This window comes from Pocillopora verrucosa, chromosome 5, assembly GCF_036669915.1.
Source record: "Pocillopora verrucosa isolate sample1 chromosome 5, ASM3666991v2, whole genome shotgun sequence".
Classification (NCBI taxonomy): domain Eukaryota; kingdom Metazoa; phylum Cnidaria; class Anthozoa; order Scleractinia; family Pocilloporidae; genus Pocillopora; species Pocillopora verrucosa.
The window spans coordinates 6,888,546-6,905,975 of record NC_089316.1 but is presented as its reverse complement, the minus strand read 5'-3'; the positions used below and the strand labels follow the sequence as shown (position 1 = coordinate 6,905,975).

Below are 17,430 nucleotides of genomic sequence, written 5' to 3'. Positions count from 1 at the left end.
CAACATTGTCGTCCGTTCGATTGGTCTTGGCGTGGTTACACGTATTTAGTGTTGTGTCTACTCCGCCTTTATACTGCCGACATCTTTACAAAAGTGGAGGACTTCATTGTTTTTTCAACCTATTTTCATTGTACTTGGGTGATAAACGAATTCCTTGAATATGATCTTCATCAGCCACCGGTTGCCCAAACTTAACCTCCTAAACTTGATGATATCTGGCACCGAGAACCATTTACCATCGCTTTGCGCTAAAAATGAAAAAATTAATAATAAAGTAAATAGTAGAGAAAACATCTTAGAGGCTTTCCTGAGGAAATACGTAACATTTAGCAGTAGCAAAAATACCCGATCGCCATTTTGGCCTCATATGATTTTCGTCAATTTTCTTTTTTATTGATGACAGAGTCAACGTCGAGGTGGAGGTACATTGGGTGACTCTCTTAAATAAATATTCATCAGTCATTGATTAGTCATCTCTGGTCAAAGATAAGGAAAACAGGATGTAGTTACTGTCTTAATTTCTGTCAAACAAAACATGAAGAATTAGGAGAAGCCTTTACGCCGCTCATAGAACACAACAAGAAGGAAAACCGGAGTGTATGTTTCATCACGTAAAAATTTTCTTGTCATGACGCTATCTTTCTATAATAAACAGAAGATGAAGATGACACCATAAAAATCTCTTTTATTTGTCATCAGGCAAGAGCTGAAGAACAATCAATTCTCAGCAAAAATGGAGCGAGAAATCATCGCGTTATCTAATAGAATTTTAATGTACACAAGTTGTTAAACTAATAATAACGTCACAAACAAAAGGTTTAACAACTGATATAAACAGACCACTTAACATAGGTGTAAAAATAAAGGCAAACCACTCATTGCACAGTTCTGTTATATGGGGTCACCATTAGACCCATCCAACTTGAAGGGTCAGTATGTTGTCTCGGTTCCATATGTTTACACAAATTTACCACTTTTCTAGATTTTGTTAGACTTGTTTTATCCACGGCCTTTTCAAATGTGACTTGATATAGGTTTTATCAAACATTACTCAGAGCTCAATTTCTACTTAATAAAAAGGGAACATACGGACAAATTGCGGTTAACAAACACAAATTAGCGAGAGCGTGTCGCAATCATCGTTTTGTTTCTTTTAGAGAAAATTTTGTCTTAGTCATGGATCAAGAGCCAATTTATTGCTGTACTAGAAAAGAAGGTAAGATGCAGCAGTAAGTTTGTAAACGATTTATTGTAAGAACTGATTAGTTAGTTGCAACAGGTCCTAATGGCCGGAGATTTTCTTTGAGCCAATAAAGTGCCAAAGATGACCTGTTTTGTCTAAAGAGGGCACGTGACATGATTAATTCATAACAACCAGAAGCTTTGACGAAAAATGGCTATAGTTTAGACGTTTTCACTAAGTTTACCTTCATGGGAAAAATAGCGTTGTCAACATGAAAGTATCGTTTATAATTTTAGCCATCTTGGTATTATTAGTCGTAATTCACAAGACGGAGGGAATAAGGGAGAACCACAGCGGAAGCAAAAGCCAGCGACAAGGACAAAATAATGCCGCTGCCTTTTGGAAAAGAAGTTCATTGCATAAATCAGAACAACACAAAAGGCTCAAGGAGGCGACGAAACATAAAATGAACGATGTGGCCCAAAGTAAAAGACAGTTTGTGCCCGGATTACCATGTCTTAATTGTCCATTTCCACATATTCACAGAATTATTGTACATCATCACCCAGGTAGGTCAAATGTTTCCGGCAAGTGACTAATGAAGGGCCATATTCTTCCCGCAGTGAAAATAGGTCATCCGATGATTTTGAGAGATCTTATGGGCGATTGGAAAGCCGACGAACCAAGAAAAGCGACTGTTTCATGATTTATTGAAAAAGAAACGCGTGTCCGTATTTCCAAGCAGCGATAAAACTCCTTTCATACAAAGAACGACTTTCTCGTTAAAAGGATTTGAAGTTTATCGAATAGTTTCTTTCTCATTATGCTACAGTATAATTGATACACTTCGGTTTTCATAATTGTTGGAAGCTTGCTAATCAGAGGTGTTGTACATTTAAGATACTGTGACAATTTGATATGGAATTTGTTTACAAAACAACAGAGGTGCAGATTATCATCACCTTAGCTCATCGTGATATTCCGCTTGCGCAACGAGGGGGTTTTTGAAAAAATTCGTGATAAGTTCTTTTCCTTTACGTACTTAGACTTTTTTTGATTGAATATTATTTAGAATTCTTTAGAAAAGGAAAAAATTGAAATTACCTTGCTATTCCATTGTTTTTTGACTGAGGAACCTGGCTAGCAAATTAAGTTTCACTTGTTGAAATTCCTTTTTTGAGTTTGTGCAGGTGGTCAATGTTTTTGATAAGTACACAAAATTACTCGCAGCATTTCCGTGAACAGAACAGAGATTTGCAAAAACCAAATGTTCAAAACCATCCTTTCACGAATTAGGGATTTGCATGGTCACTGATCCTGGATGTCAAAGTCACAAATGTTACATTTGGTGTTTGTCGCGAAATTCTTTCCAAAATAAAGATTAAAGGCGTGCCGTCTCTTTAGAAGAGAAGCCGGGCACGAGGAAAAAAACTGTTCCCATACACATTGCAAATATATGGCTATAAAAGGAGGTTTCCGGTAACTAAGGTTGTTACATGGCGGCGAGAACCAATATTTAAAAAAAGGCAATACGTTCAAACTAAATTATAATATAGCTGGTAAATTTGTCTAATCATATTCAATTGCGCGAGCGTGCTTCATATTCCTATTGTGCACGCTCATGACGTCAGCAAACAAATCCCTCGAGAAAAAAAATTTCCACCGGGTTGAAAATGTTATAAAACAATTGGTTCATACGTAATCTGTGCGTTCATCGAGATATGAAGCACTTGGGAAGTTTGGAGAGCACTCAAGAAGCTAGAGTGTAAGAGTTGCTCGAGTCTACGCCTCGAGCAACTCTTACGCATCTCTCGTGCTCTCCAAACTTCCCGCGTACTTCATATCTCGATGAACGCACGCTGACGTATGAGCCAATTGTTAACCAATAATTACAATAAAAATATATCTGATGTCTTTTAATTTCAGCTCATTCCACTTGTGAGCCAACTCCATGCCAAAATGGCGGCACGTGTACTGTTGTCGCTCACGGATATGAATGTACCTGCTCACCAGGATTTATGGGAACGCATTGTGAACGTAAGACTTATCTTAATAACCCCTTGAGAAATTTTAACTCTCCCTAAAGTATACTGATTATTCGGATGTGTTGATTTTTTTTTTCGTGTTGACATTTTGGAAAGTTAAAATTACTTGCTAAGGACAACTAAGGTTGGAAAATTGCGGTAATCTGATCAGTCTCGCGATTCAATGTTACTGAAAATGTTACGAAGGCCAACAATTTTCTATCGAGGCGTTATCGCACCAACTACCTTTATCAACTACCCTAGTCCCTAGTGGGAGTAAAGGGGGAGGGGGGAGGGGGTATAATCTGGGCTGTATCTAGGGTGCTCCGCATCTTTTAATGATAGTTCAAAGACGTAATGTGACTGTGCATAAGGTAGCCGATGTGATATTATTAGAGACAGATTTCTCTTAGTTATCATCAGTACATCTGATCTAAGCCTAATGTTGTGTTCTAGTGCGAAGTCAGTGTGAGCCCAGCCCTTGCAAAAACGGAGGCACTTGCTATGACGTAGGACAAGGTTACGAATGCACATGCGCTAAAGGATACCGAGGAGAGAACTGCGAAGGTAAAACTTGAAAAAATACTTTTATTTGTGAACAAAATCATGAGCTCAAGATTTCAATATAGTCTAATTGTTGATGACGGCGAGGCCAAATCAAATATCGTGCTTAGAAATCAAACGGATATAATCTACTTATTTCGGTAAAGGTGTTTATTTTCCGAGGTCAACATGTCGGTGAGTTTTACCCTAATTAACTCAAGGTCCACAGAGTTCTTTTTTTTTCAGGTTTTCTCATTAAAAATCTCAAAGAGTTGTTGTTTTTTTAAGGAATCGCTCTTTACTTATTCTCTCTAAAAAATAAGTAAAATGTAATCCACTGACCAAATTTCATTTGAAAATAATAATTAAAATGAGATTTGCCATATTTGTGTTTAATACAGAACAGAACAAATGTCATCCAAATCCGTGCAGAAATGGAGGCACATGCACGGGTATCAATGAAGGAGAAGGATTTGAATGTACATGTAGAGAGGGTTACAAGGGAAAGAACTGCGAAGGTATGTTACATATCATGCTAAAATACTTGTAACAGTATGCTAATCATTAAAACGTCAGGGTAATTCTTTTTATCATCATGCGATTGAATGGACAGACTGTAATTGTGCGGTTGAAGAACGCAGCTTTAATTTGACTAGATTTTAAATTGCAGACCCTGCGTCTGTGCTGGGTAATCGTCCAGCTGCCAATGGTCGCTAATGAGTACCGTAGGGCCTGAGTGCGAGTTGGGTCGGACATGAGCAGTTTAGTTGACTTACGACTCGTGCTTTTCGTGTGACAGTGACAAGGTATTCACTTATCGGGGTGAACCAGAACGTGAGAAGAAACCGTCGAGAGTGCAGATCTCATCTTTCATAGATGACTGCCTAGAGAAAACAATGGGTGGAACGAAAAACAATTAATTTAAATACCATGAATTTTTTGGCCTCAAAAAATAAAATTGTTGCGAAAAACATTTCGGACAAGAAGCCGAGTTTTCCTTTCCCTTTTTTTAAAAAAACTCTTTGACTGTACTTAAAGTAAATGGCTATTCGAATCATATTATATTATCTTTATCATATCTTTTTCCGAGGGCTATTGCTTGTGTTTAAAAATATAAGTCAGTGAAAGTAAGCTGTGTATGAGTATAAGAGCCGGTGAAAATACATCAATGAATTAAATTTTTATTTTTGCAGAAATCAATCTCTGTCTTCCAAATCCCTGCAAAAATGGTGCAACATGCACAGAAAGAACTGGAGGGCGATACGAATGTACTTGTCCTATTGGATACAAAGGTGTAACGTGTGAAGGTATTGATACTGATAAATATTTAAACTATTTAAAGACATTAAGGCAGCGCCAAGCTCCTACAGCGCATTCTTAAATATTTATTGGACAGATTCTGTAGATTCAATAGTATTTCATTTTGTTTGTGATTCTTTTCTATTCTTTTATCCTCTCAGTTTCACATGATAGAAAGAGTAATTCAGACGGAATTGAACATTCATAGAAACAGATCTTCTTTTGTCAAAGAGAGAAAGAGGGAACTGAATGATTTCTTTTAAGTATCAGCCTGTATGAAGATATTGACTGAAAAAACTATCTGCCTCTTTGTTTTCATTTGTACTGCAGAAAGGAGCATTTGTTTCTCCAATCCCTGTATGAATGGAGGAACCTGTCTTGATGAGACATACGGATATAGGTGCAGTTGCAGGGTCGGCTACAGTGGCATCAACTGTCAGCGTAAGTGTAAACTGCATCTTCTGAATTACTGTTAAACAGATGGGTGCAATTATTCAAATAAATGACTTAGCGATGAGAACAGTCGTTATCCACATAAAGTCTGTACATGAAAGTTGCATGTTCAAGTGTTAGTGAGTTAGCCAGAAGCTGGATTTAAGTGCCAAAGTATTTAACCTGAATGATCTTGGAACACACGTCTTGACATTAATCTAAACCAGAATCAAATGTTAGCTAAATATACGGATATTTACAACATAATCTACTAAGTGCTTTCTTTACAGTCATCGCTGTTATTCAGGTAAAATGGTCCCATCTTTTTAGTTTCTGGTTTTGTTTCAAAACTTGAATGAGTTTGCAAATCACTTATCTTTAGTTCGATTTGATCAAAATAACGGTCTCATTTTTTTTCACATAGAGTGTTTTGCGAAGCGTGTATTGATATATATTAAAACAGAGGACAGCGTGAAGGCGCGCTCTTATAGGCTACTCAAACACCGAATATCCTTTGTTATTCACCTTAGAGCAACGTACACTTTGCAGGAATGTATGAGTTAAAATCATCTTTCTTCTGCAATACTATAACACTGTTTTAGTTTATACTACAAAAATATAATATTTCCCCCAGAGTCGATGGAAGGTGGTGGATATTAACTTCATTGCTTCGCTTCCCAGTAAATATCCCCCACTAGCCACCTCCACTTTGGTGAATACTCAGATTCTGAGCGAGGGTATAATATGAGTTGTAAATTTCACCAGATCACGTCTGTAAACCTAATCCTTGTCACAATGGCGGTTCTTGTTTGGAAGAGGGATCCTCTTACCGATGCGTTTGTCAAGTTGGTAACCATGGAGACAGATGTGAATGTAGGTGAATTGGGCCGACCTAAAATAATTACGATCAAAAAATTCAAATTAAAAAAGACAGAAATAAAGAGGATTATAAGAAATTTTTTCAGAAGAAAAAATGTGGGAAAAAAGGAAGCAGGAAACTCGACTATTGAAAGTCGATGACACTTTGCAAAAAATGCAACTGTTCCTAAGGAACACCAGTTTGTTTATCTGTTTGATTTCCTTGATTTTCGATTGAATTTGAGTAGTTTCAGGTACTTTTGTTATAGAAAATGAATGTAACCCATTAATTCTTGTTTAGCAACGACTTTGACCACGTTCAGAGTTTGATCATTGACACTCTATCATGATTCCTGTCATCCTTATGTTTAATGCTGCTCTGCAACATTGATTAACTTTCGGCTTTTGCCTACATTTCTAGTAATGAGTGCCTGTTTATCACACCCTTGTCTCCACGGAGGAACCTGCGTGGATACATATTTTCTACACAACAATGGGGAATCAAATATGTACGCCGGTCCCTCTTTCGCAGACTATTCACAGAATGGAATGTCATACATTTGCAAGTGTGTTTCTCCTTTCTCTGGGCATAACTGCGAGGGTAAAGCATAAACCATTCCTTTCATAATATTTGAATGGCTTATATCACTTAAACTTTGGTTGATATCCTTATTATTGTCGGCTCTTTATCGCTATGTAATGTAGAAGGTGCTGTCAGATCCTATTCAGTTTCACCAGGCTTGCATGTGAGCCCCAGTCCCGCGGCGAGATATCTCCTCAGTTCTATACAATTAAGAAAAACAATAGATTACGTTTGGAGCTACTTTTTTTGCTCTGCGTTAAATACCATGTGAAACTTTCCAGGCCCACTAAAGAACGGCATCGATGGTTGCAGTGGCGCAGTACGGATAAAACAAAACGATATTGATTCGTCGTTGCATGTCTTTTGGAGATGTTGGAAGGTCCTCGTATGTGCCAGACAATATCAACATTTTTGGCATCATACTTAGCCTATTATCAAGCTAGCCATCAAGTTGCACTAAAACTGAATAGCCTCAGGAGGAAACTGGCTTCAAAAAATAAGAAATAAATTAATAAACTGATAAAAAACCAATTCATTTTTCCCTTCACAAAATTAATCATCTTTAGGTATAATTTTCTTTTGCATTGGCAGATGATAGTTGTCGATATTGCAGTCCAAACGCAGAATGCATTTTGGGCCATTGTGTTTGCAGCGAGGGTTATCATGGAGACGGAAAAACATGCAAGAGTAAGTATCAGAGTAGAAAACTCGGTTTCTGTCTTAGAAGTTGTGGTTTCTATAAATGAACATAGGTTGTATTTGAGATAAGTAGTTAGAGCTGCGTAGTTCAGTTTTTGGAGAATGCGACCACGAAATTGAGTTTTCTTCCGCTCGAATCCTCGAGGTAGAATACAGATTTTCTACGTTATTTAAACTCCACGACTGAATTCTAAAATCACATATTAGATCTATACACGTTTACTTTTCACAGTAAGTTTGAAGTTTTCGCGTGTTGTAAAAGGATAACTCTATTGGTTGCAATTTCCATTAAGATCTGTTGAATCCTTATATGATTCAATTTTACGCAAAAAGTCACAAAGAGGAGAGGCTGTTCGTATCCACCTTAAATAAATAATTTGCAATTTGTAGTTACTTGTGTTAAAATCTTTATTGTTGGGTATAAAAATAATGCACTTTGCTTATAGAAAATGTTTGTCATCCTAATCCTTGTAAAAACGGTGGAGGCTGTCTTCCAACTGACTCATCTTATGACTGTGAATGCACGTTGGGATGGACTGGACCACACTGTGAAAGTAAGTGGAAGAAATCAGCGCCATACTTTACAGTCATCGTTTACTGAAATGAGTCTGATGTACAAGGTCAAATCAAAACTAAAAACGAACTACACGCGCTCTTGTCGCCGCGAGGAATGAAATGCAAGAATTTTCAAGGATAACAAAACAATACTTCTGCACTGAATTCAATTTTCTTCTTAAGCTATAAAGTACTATTTATAAAGCACTCTTAAAGTAGTTTTTCAGAAATGCTAACACCAAAGCCACTGAATACGTAACTTTCGGTTTTTCTTTTAGTATATTGGTTTTCTTCCCCTTCTAAGAAAGTTTGAACCTCACTGTCTGTCAGCGATACGGAATTTTTAGTGTTTTAGCCGCCATAATTCGAGAAAGCTCCGACAAACAACTTGTATTGAGAATTGTGAAGGCTTTGCCGTTCATTCATCAACCTGATCGAGTGGTGCCAAAGGCGATTGACGTGTCAGCAGCTGATTGGCTATATCAACACACGTAAAAAAAATACGATATTTTTTACTTGTGCTGTTACGGTCTCTCTCAAGGCCGGAAATCCCTGTATAACACCGCAGCTTATGTGATAAAACAATGTTTTTTTCGGTATTTACTCTAGCTCGACAATACTGCGTTCCAAATCCTTGCAAAAACGGTGGAACCTGCATCCCTGAAGAAAATGGTTACAGGTGCAGCTGCCTCAGTAATTTTGAAGGAAATGACTGCGAAAGTAAGTGAATATCATCACATGATTCTTGAGTAATACTCCAGTGAGTGAACCTCTCACATTTTCAGACATCTTCATAATTCTCCTTAATGTCGCACTCTTTGTTCTGATGAGTGTTTTAACATCTTAGATCACGCTTCCATGTTTTCAAAAAATGTCGTTCATTTTCTTAAACTTGTTACTGCTGTCCCATGAAAATAAACGATGAATCATTTGATGTAATTCTTTTAGCATTTGATTGTTAAATTCACCTTTCTAAAATGGTGCAAATTTTTGTCCTTGAACAGCCAATAATTCGAGTTGACAAGTTTATTGCTTTCCGACTGCAATTTTGATAATTTCCTCAATGGAGTTGAAATCATTTCAATTTAGCGTCGTATAATATTACCTACATTATTTCTCATGCAGCCTAAAAACATCAAAACTGTTTTATTTTGCTGTATTTTTTCTACTCACGTTCTCCAAGGGATTTTCCTTGAAAATTTTATTCATCTTTAGAATAAATTGAAGTCTGCACATTGTTCATAATTCATTATCATCATATTTACAGAGGCAAATCCTTGCTCCCCGAACCCATGCCAAAACTCTGGTACATGTAAAGAAATGAATGGGGTGGCAACTTGTGAATGCACTCCACAATACGAAGGGAATTTCTGTAACAGTAAGTACACATACATGCTCAAAATATGACACATACAAGTCGTTGTTACTTATTTCTTAAGCACATGATTTTCACTTGTAGATTATACGATCAGCTTGTTGGAGAGTTTAATCCTCAAACGAGCCTGTGAATGAACGAATGTGAACTAAATAACTGCCCCTCGTTATGAATCACAGGAATCCTTAAAAACTTTTTTATCGGAAACAACAAGTAAGAAGTGCGTACTGACGAATCACACTAAAGTAAAAAGCAGAGACACACGCTAGTTACTGTTGCTTCTGTTGGTTTATTTTTCTGGCTCCTGATTACATTTTCCGTAGAACCCCCACACAAAAAATTGTATAAACATTTTTGCCATTCAGTGTCTTGAGTTTCAGAGTAAAGACGCGAATCACTATAATGTAATAATTTTGCTCATTACAGTTGACAAATGTGCCAAATGCGACTCGCATGCTCGCTGTGATAATGGGAACTGTGTTTGCATGGAGGGATGGGTTGGTGATGGACAAACATGCACACCCAAAGGAGGCCGTAAGTAAACCAACTTTGGTTGTAGTCTTGCTTTGAATTCAAAGAAAATGGATTTTTTTTTAAGGAAATTAGCATAAATGAAATCAAATTTTCTAAAGACATTAAATCAATCCCACTAAAGAATGCAAAAAGATCTCCTGTTCGTGGTCAATAGAAAATCGTTTAAGTGTAAAAAAGGCTGAAAGCAGAAGGGTAAAAGTTCTATATTTGCTGCTTTTGCATTTGTGTTTTTCTGATTTGTTTTGTTTTGTTTGTTTGTTTTTTAAAGTAAAGTTCGTGCTTAACCTCGTAATAAATCAAGAGCAATGAAGAACCATTAAAAACGTGTTTATTTCCAAAATAGCACCAGGAAGTGGAAGCATTTCAGGAAGCAGCCCTCCTGGTGCTCCTGCCTCTAGCCCGATACCAAGTAGCCCTTCAAGTAGCCAAGGTGGCTACGGTCCTCCTGGTTCATAAGATCTTCCAGCTAGCTAAGGAAGATCTTCCTCCCATTTCCTTCCACCGACTACCCTCGAGAGTTCGTTAGGGGGAATATTGTGTTTTATCATTTCCCATGGCCTTTGCAACCGAGTTAACTTGATGACAGCAACAACTGTACGGTCAAGTGACCACGACTTGTAAATAGGAAAAGGACTGGACAATACTGGACAGAGAGTACGACACAGTCGCCACATTACCACTTAGAGACAATCTGATGGATGCATGTTATGGAATGCAAAATAGGATAGAATACGATTCCAAAAAATAGACTATGTAATATTAAAAAAAAACCTAGCTTGCATCTCCTTATCATTGTAGTGATTAATATTTGAAGTGGTATGAGAGTAATAAATTAGCCTACGAAAACTATGCGCAAGTTATTTTCAGTGGTTTTGCAACGCTTACTTCGAAATTACTTCTTTCACGTACAATTATAACTATGGTGTAATATTGGAAGAGTAAAAGAGTATCCTTTTGGCCGGTACACTCAATTAAGCAGATTAGGTAGTTAGAGCTCGGGCTTGATCCGGGAAAAAAAGTAACACGCACATGACATGCGGATCTCTGGTCAACTACTTAGAAATATTAAGAAAAAAATCATATTAAGATATCGTGGTAAGAATGTTTCCTTTGCTCGTCTCTTCTATTTGTAAGTTACTATGACAATAACTTGTACTTGTTTTTGATAGTTGGCTCTATGTCAAAATGACAGTGTAAAAGGAAGTACTACATCACTCAGTCCTCATTCCTTTACGTAGGGATAGTAATTTTTCAGTATCTACTTCATGCGCTCGACACGATTTTCCTGGTCCTTGTCTTTGCACGCGCACTTTGTGCTAGCGTTCTTACCTGCTCTCAAAGGGACCATTAGAAGGCTTATCATTCCGCTTCCAATGATACACCTTCCTTATCTCTCCACTTGCCATTTACCTGAGAAGCTGAGTTTTACATACATATTGGTTGATTCCTTCATATGATCCATTAGAAGACGCAGAGATGACGTCATTACCAAACTATCTAATTTGGTTTGCGTTCATCTCGTGTCATTCATCTTTCATGTGCAGCTTATGCTGCGGATAAGCTAACTCGACGTAGCCATCCAGTTTTTTTGTAGCCGTGTACGTGGAATGAAATCTCTGATTGGGCTTCTAGTGAATATAACAACAGTTAATAAATGCTGAGATAAAGAAGCTTCCACATACGACGGGGACAACGTTTGAATCTTGATAATTTGTCACTTTGCGTAGAACAAGACATTGCCATGTTCCCTATCACACTTGTTTCTTTAGCTTAGTAACAATATCCTTTAGAATATTCTTCAACTTTTCACTTGATATTTTTCAATAATTATTTCAAGAGAACTTACGTAACGCATTTTATGACAGAGAATTCTGCAATAACAAAGAGAATTGTGGAAATTTGGTAGTCTATTGATCGAATGATCAAGAAGTCTAATTGCAACTTGAAACGATGCTGATTGACACTGCATAGTTCGTAAGCGGTCCAAGCAACTAGCGACAAAAATAAATGAGGCTGAGACATTTCCAAAAGAAGACAAAGATTTTGATAATTACAAATAGTAGCTGCCTTCAAAATAGACATCTATAAAAAAGGATTAACATTGTCAGGATGTATAATTCTAGAATGATAATTGTTGTTTTATTTCTATTTACTCGATCATAGATTCCCGTGATTTGAATCTTATTTTGACATCGAACTAGCTTATACTGCTCTTTTTTGTCTCAAGCTTGAGCTGACCAGTTTCTGCTTTATTGCATACTGCTTTTTTTTACACGGTGTTTTCTTTCAGCACCCGGTTCACGCTCCAATCCATGCGATCCGAATCCTTGTCAAAACGGCGGCCAGTGTGTTGATCAAGATAATTCTTATAAGTGTTTATGCCAAGAGGGCTTCTCAGGCACAAACTGTGAGTTAGGATTGAGGAACAACCCGTGTGATGCAAATCCATGTCAAAATGGGGGACAGTGCACAGCTGTAGACGGAAAACCTGTCTGTACTTGCCCTGAGGAGTTTGAAGGAGAATTTTGCGAAAAGCCTAAAGGTAAATTTCTATTATTAATTTTCAGGAACATTGCTAAAGAAGACATTGTCTCCCCATAGAATCATTGTTTTAAGAAAGATTGATTGATACTCAAACATAACTATTCGATGGGGGCATGTCACCATCGATAATCAGTATCCACCTTTTATTTTTTCTTATTTTCTTTCATTCTTCTTAATATAACATTTCATTTATGCATATCGTTACCAGCTGTCTATTATTTGTTTAAACACAGCATTCTTTAAAGTTTCAAAAAATTTTGTCATCAAAATAATTTCAGCAGTAGATTTAAGGATACAGTGCACACCAGTGGGCCTGATCGATCTTACTCTTGGTTGTTAAGAAAGACATGGCTAATGAACAATTGCTTTAGGTGGTAATCCTGTGGTTCCCGGGGGTCCTGGGACACCAGGCGGTTTAAAGTCTGCTTGTCACCCAAATCCTTGCATGAATGGAGGAACGTGTACGGAGAATGGAGGTGGCTATGACTGTGCCTGCGTCACTCAATACAGCGGACCTAATTGTGAAAGTAAGAACCATTAATATATATTTTTTAATCTCAAAACCTTTGCGAGACTTCCTTTGTCGAAGCGCAAGGTTTAAGACAATAAATTGTTTAAAGAGTTACCATTTCATTCATATCTGTAACCATAAAAGTGGAGGGAATGCGTTTGTCAATGACGGACTTTAAAAAAAAAAAATTAAATTATGGCCACAGCCTTCTCCACAAATTTCTCTAAAGCATTTGTCTAAAATAACCAAAAAGGTGTCGCAGAGTTTTACATAATCATTCACACAATTTTCAGAACAAAATGATGCGTCTCTGCCTACTCATAATTTCGTGAGTACGGCAAATTGAAAATTCTTCGAAGCTTTTAGTCTTTCTAGTAAAGGAAAGGAGTTTTTAATTCATTGTTTTGGTCTCTTTGTTTGTTACTGGTTTGCAGTTGACGAATGTGAAAAGTGTGACATAGACGCGATCTGCGTTAATGGCCATTGTAAATGCAAACATGGATATTATGGCAATGGGTACCAATGCGAAAAAGGTAAGAAGAATGCTTATTTACTTGTCATGTGCTTTCGTCTCCATTGTCCAATATATAGAAAATATATATTGTTATCTAATGACCAACGCGGCATTTCTACCTTACTAATACAAATAACCCACATTTTTATAATCAGAGGTGAATTTTGTCCGGAAAGCCGTTTCGATGTATGAAGGAAGAACAAAGTAGAAGCTGGTATAGTTCGGTCAAACTTAATCGTGAAAACCCCTGACCCAGGCCCTCGATGAGTTGCTGCTGGGATTTATTTCGCACAACATAATATACACTTATTGTGTGTGAGCTGCTTCATCGTGCTTTTCTCGAACTTGCGAAAAGGACTCGTCATAGTACGCATTTTTCGGTTTTATCTCAATTTGAGGCTACCAGACAAATAGTTTTTTTGAAAGAGAACATCACCATTTAATATTCCCTTGTTTGTTGTCTTTCCCTGAGATATTGCATCAATGTTTATTGCTTCTTTTGCCGCAGAAAAAGATACTCAGTGTCAGGGATGCAGTCCATTCGCTCAATGCCAAAATGGCATTTGCGTCTGCATTGAACCCTACCATGGGAATGGATATAATTGCAGAGGTGAGTGACACACCAAGAAATAGTGCAAGTGATTCTACTCTGAGTTTTTATGGCGTCTACAGGCGTCGACGGGCAAAGGGATTTGCGTCCATCATGTCGCTCGCCCTCAGGACGATGATTTTGGGGAAACTAGGTCTATAGACAGGTTGTGCTAAAATCAAAAGAAAGGGTGCTTGCAGTAAAAAAAAATTTTTGTAAGAATAAATTAGTGGTCTTAAGCGAATAACTAAGAGGTACTATCAATACAAGAAGAAAATTTATTTTCTATAAATGGGAATAATTTCCTGTTTATTGAAATTAAGAACAATTTCTATACTCTATCTAAAGTGCACCGACTTAGCGAAGTAAAACGCAGTTGGTCTATAAGTCCAGATCAATGATCATCGTGTGATATACTCTGCCTTAATTACCTATGTATTATACTACCCTGATGCTCCTCGTCTGGTCTCAGACCCTGTTGTGTATGTATCTTCTACCGACAGATTATATATTTCGGCCTACTCCGTAAGGTCATTGCACAGATTTCAATTTCATTTTTATTTTTGCATCTAACTTTACTTACAATTGTTATCCTTCTCTACTCTTGATTTAGCTGTCAATCAGTGCAACAACTGCCCTCTACCGAGCACGTGTGTTCAAGGAACCTGCCTGCCTCCTTCAGCTGGGAAAAAGTAGGTTTGTACGTGGGATAACAACGTCAGTGCATGCCCTCTTTGGATTTACAAACAAATGTGAAACATTTGAATTATTGAAAGAAAATAGGAGATGGAATTGATATGTCATGAGGTTAAATATTAATAAACAAAGAGAGGAAAGCCTCTTCGAAAGAGGAAACAACATCAAATTACGAATCAACAATTGGAAATAAAAACTTTATCTAGGAGATTGTTAGAGGAAGTAAGACTTTAAGGTTTAAGATCTCTTCCAGAATTCAAGACTTTCAACTTTCATTTGGTTAGTTAGAGAATTTTTCATGGATTTACCCTCTGCATTTGAATGGTCTACACAGGAGTCTGAAGTAGAGGAAAAAGAACCTGTGGACAAAAAACGTCAGTGACGTAACAATCAAACGATACAGCTTGGACTTATTGAAGATGTTTCCGCACTGAGTCATATCCTGTCTTGTCTTTACAGATCACTGGTTAAGAATCTAGAAGAGAAACACACGTAAAGATGAGAAATAATTGCGCTTACTTCAGAAGAGATGATACGGAAAAGATCCCCCCTACCTTTAGGGACATCTACCTATCAAGACTGTAGTTTTGATGTAGTAAAGACTCTTAAAGCTGCTGAAAGTAGTTACAAATCTAGTGATGTAAGGAGACACAATTTAATGTGACGTTGACGACGGTATATTTGTAGTATCGTTGATATCGAGAGAACCATGACTGAGAGACAATGTTTCACAGATATTCAACCTTTGAAAATCAATTTTGATCAGTTGTTTATTAACTTTTTAAAGATCAATATAGTTTGCAAAATTTGGATAGCCCATTTGTTTATCGTGTTATAAAAGTATTTTGTATATGTAACAAGGAAAGGTAGTTGTTAGCATGTGCAAGATAGCGATCCTGTTCCTTTTCTTTTGGATGTTATTGACGAGTAATTAATTTGCTAACTTGCGAATGTTAGGAAAACGGTTGCAGCGACATTGCCATCAAAAAAATCTTTGAAAAAACCTAAAAGAAGAAAAAAGAAAAAAAAAAAAAAAAAACGAGTGATGAAACTACATCATGATAAAAGAAACATTGATCCAAGGCAATTTGAAGGGTTCAAAACAAGATCCCATCATTGATGTCTCAAAATAGCCCCGCTGAAATACATCCTTGTTAAAGCAAAACAATAAAGTATACGATTTGAAATATGAGTTTTGTTGATTCAAAATCGTATCTGCATAAACTTGCTTCAATATTTGCCTCATAGTTCTCTCCTAATAAGTTCTTACTTACTTTTCTTCTTGGCTGTGCCTAAAGTATGCTTTACCAAGCAAAATACGGCAGCAATAAATATTGCTTGTAAAGGACTTGATACCTGCCACGGTTGTAAGTAATGAGAGCAGAAAAAGCAAAATTCATCAGCCCTATTATGTCTTCAAAGTCGATTCATGGAACGCAGTAATAAATTTAAAAGCGTGTTCTGGTCAGTTATACCAACAACAGCAAAGTCTTGAGCACTAATATTCCTCCTAAACGCTTTGGTCGTGTTGGACAAACAAAGAGGATAAAACACCGTAAGGCACCTGCATATATATGCACAGATGTTTTGACATCGGTCACGTTCTGAATGGTATTCAGTTCGCAAACAAAATTAATCGAAATGAGGTTCAGGTTTTCATTGGATTAAAATCATATGCGAAGGAACCGGAATTTTGCTAGTTTTCGGGAGAATTTTAAATTTAAATTTAATTCTTTCATTTCAATTAAAAACTTGCTTTTAAAACATTTCAAAGACAATACAATCATAATGAGGTAATAATCGATAAAGTTTGACAGCGCATTGTCATCCGTGAATAGTAACACAGTTGCAAATAATGGACAATAAATTAATCTTATCTTCACCCTTGATTGCTATGGCAGGTGGCGTTGACCAGTACCTTAAATTAGGTCTTTTAAGATATTTTCAGTAAATAACAAGCGATGCAACTCCTTTAAAACTACTTGAATCAGTATGATGAGTTAGCCAACGAATAGGCTAGAAATGTCTCGTATTTATTCACTAGTAGTAACTTTCTTTGAAAAAGTTGACCCACTTATCCCACACGTCAAGATCCACTTACCCCGTGTATATCGAAGGGACTTCCAAATAACGAGGGTAAATTATAAGACCTCACCTTTTCTAATGATTAACTGTTATGTCAGTAAGTGCATTCAGGTATAACGGCCTTTTACACGAATTTGGAAGAGCAAACTGCACAACTTAGTCAGAGGCAAAGATGAGCATTACATGTTTGGATTTGTTAGATTTGTAGCAACGTAATCTTTCATAATGAATTTATTCAATTGAGTAAAAATTAAAGATTGCAAAAGTTAGCCATGTTTCCATTCATCTGACTACTACCGTGGATGACAGGAGGTTTTCAAATTGATTTTATAAGATATTTTTCCCTTGCAATAGTCTTTGGGCGGAACCTAAACATTAAATCATTGTAAACACTTTTTTAGTCACA

At 36.9% G+C, this 17,430-nt stretch overlaps 1 protein-coding gene across 2 annotated transcripts; it reads left to right on the top strand.

Moving 5' to 3' along the window:
• Nucleotides 1–1,387: 1,387 nt before the first annotated feature.
• LOC136281298 (fibropellin-1-like) lies at nucleotides 1,388–16,087 on the top strand. 2 transcript variants are annotated; one of them, XM_066167702.1, is made up of 19 exons: nucleotides 1,388–1,752; nucleotides 3,110–3,220; nucleotides 3,664–3,774; nucleotides 4,152–4,268; nucleotides 4,944–5,057; nucleotides 5,380–5,490; nucleotides 6,247–6,354; nucleotides 6,761–6,940; nucleotides 7,514–7,609; nucleotides 8,068–8,175; nucleotides 8,786–8,896; nucleotides 9,444–9,554; nucleotides 9,978–10,085; nucleotides 12,376–12,627; nucleotides 13,001–13,156; nucleotides 13,575–13,673; nucleotides 14,163–14,264; nucleotides 14,857–14,935; nucleotides 15,399–16,087. In XM_066167702.1, the coding sequence occupies exons 1-19, from the start codon at nucleotides 1,455–1,457 to the stop codon at nucleotides 15,433–15,435; spliced, it is 2,409 nt and encodes an 802-aa protein (XP_066023799.1). In that variant the 5' UTR covers nucleotides 1,388–1,454; the 3' UTR covers nucleotides 15,436–16,087. The 2 variants fall into 2 exon arrangements, with proteins under 2 accessions (XP_066023799.1, XP_066023800.1); XM_066167703.1 differs by having other exon boundaries at nucleotides 14,857–14,939.
• Nucleotides 16,088–17,430: the final 1,343 nt, after the last annotated feature.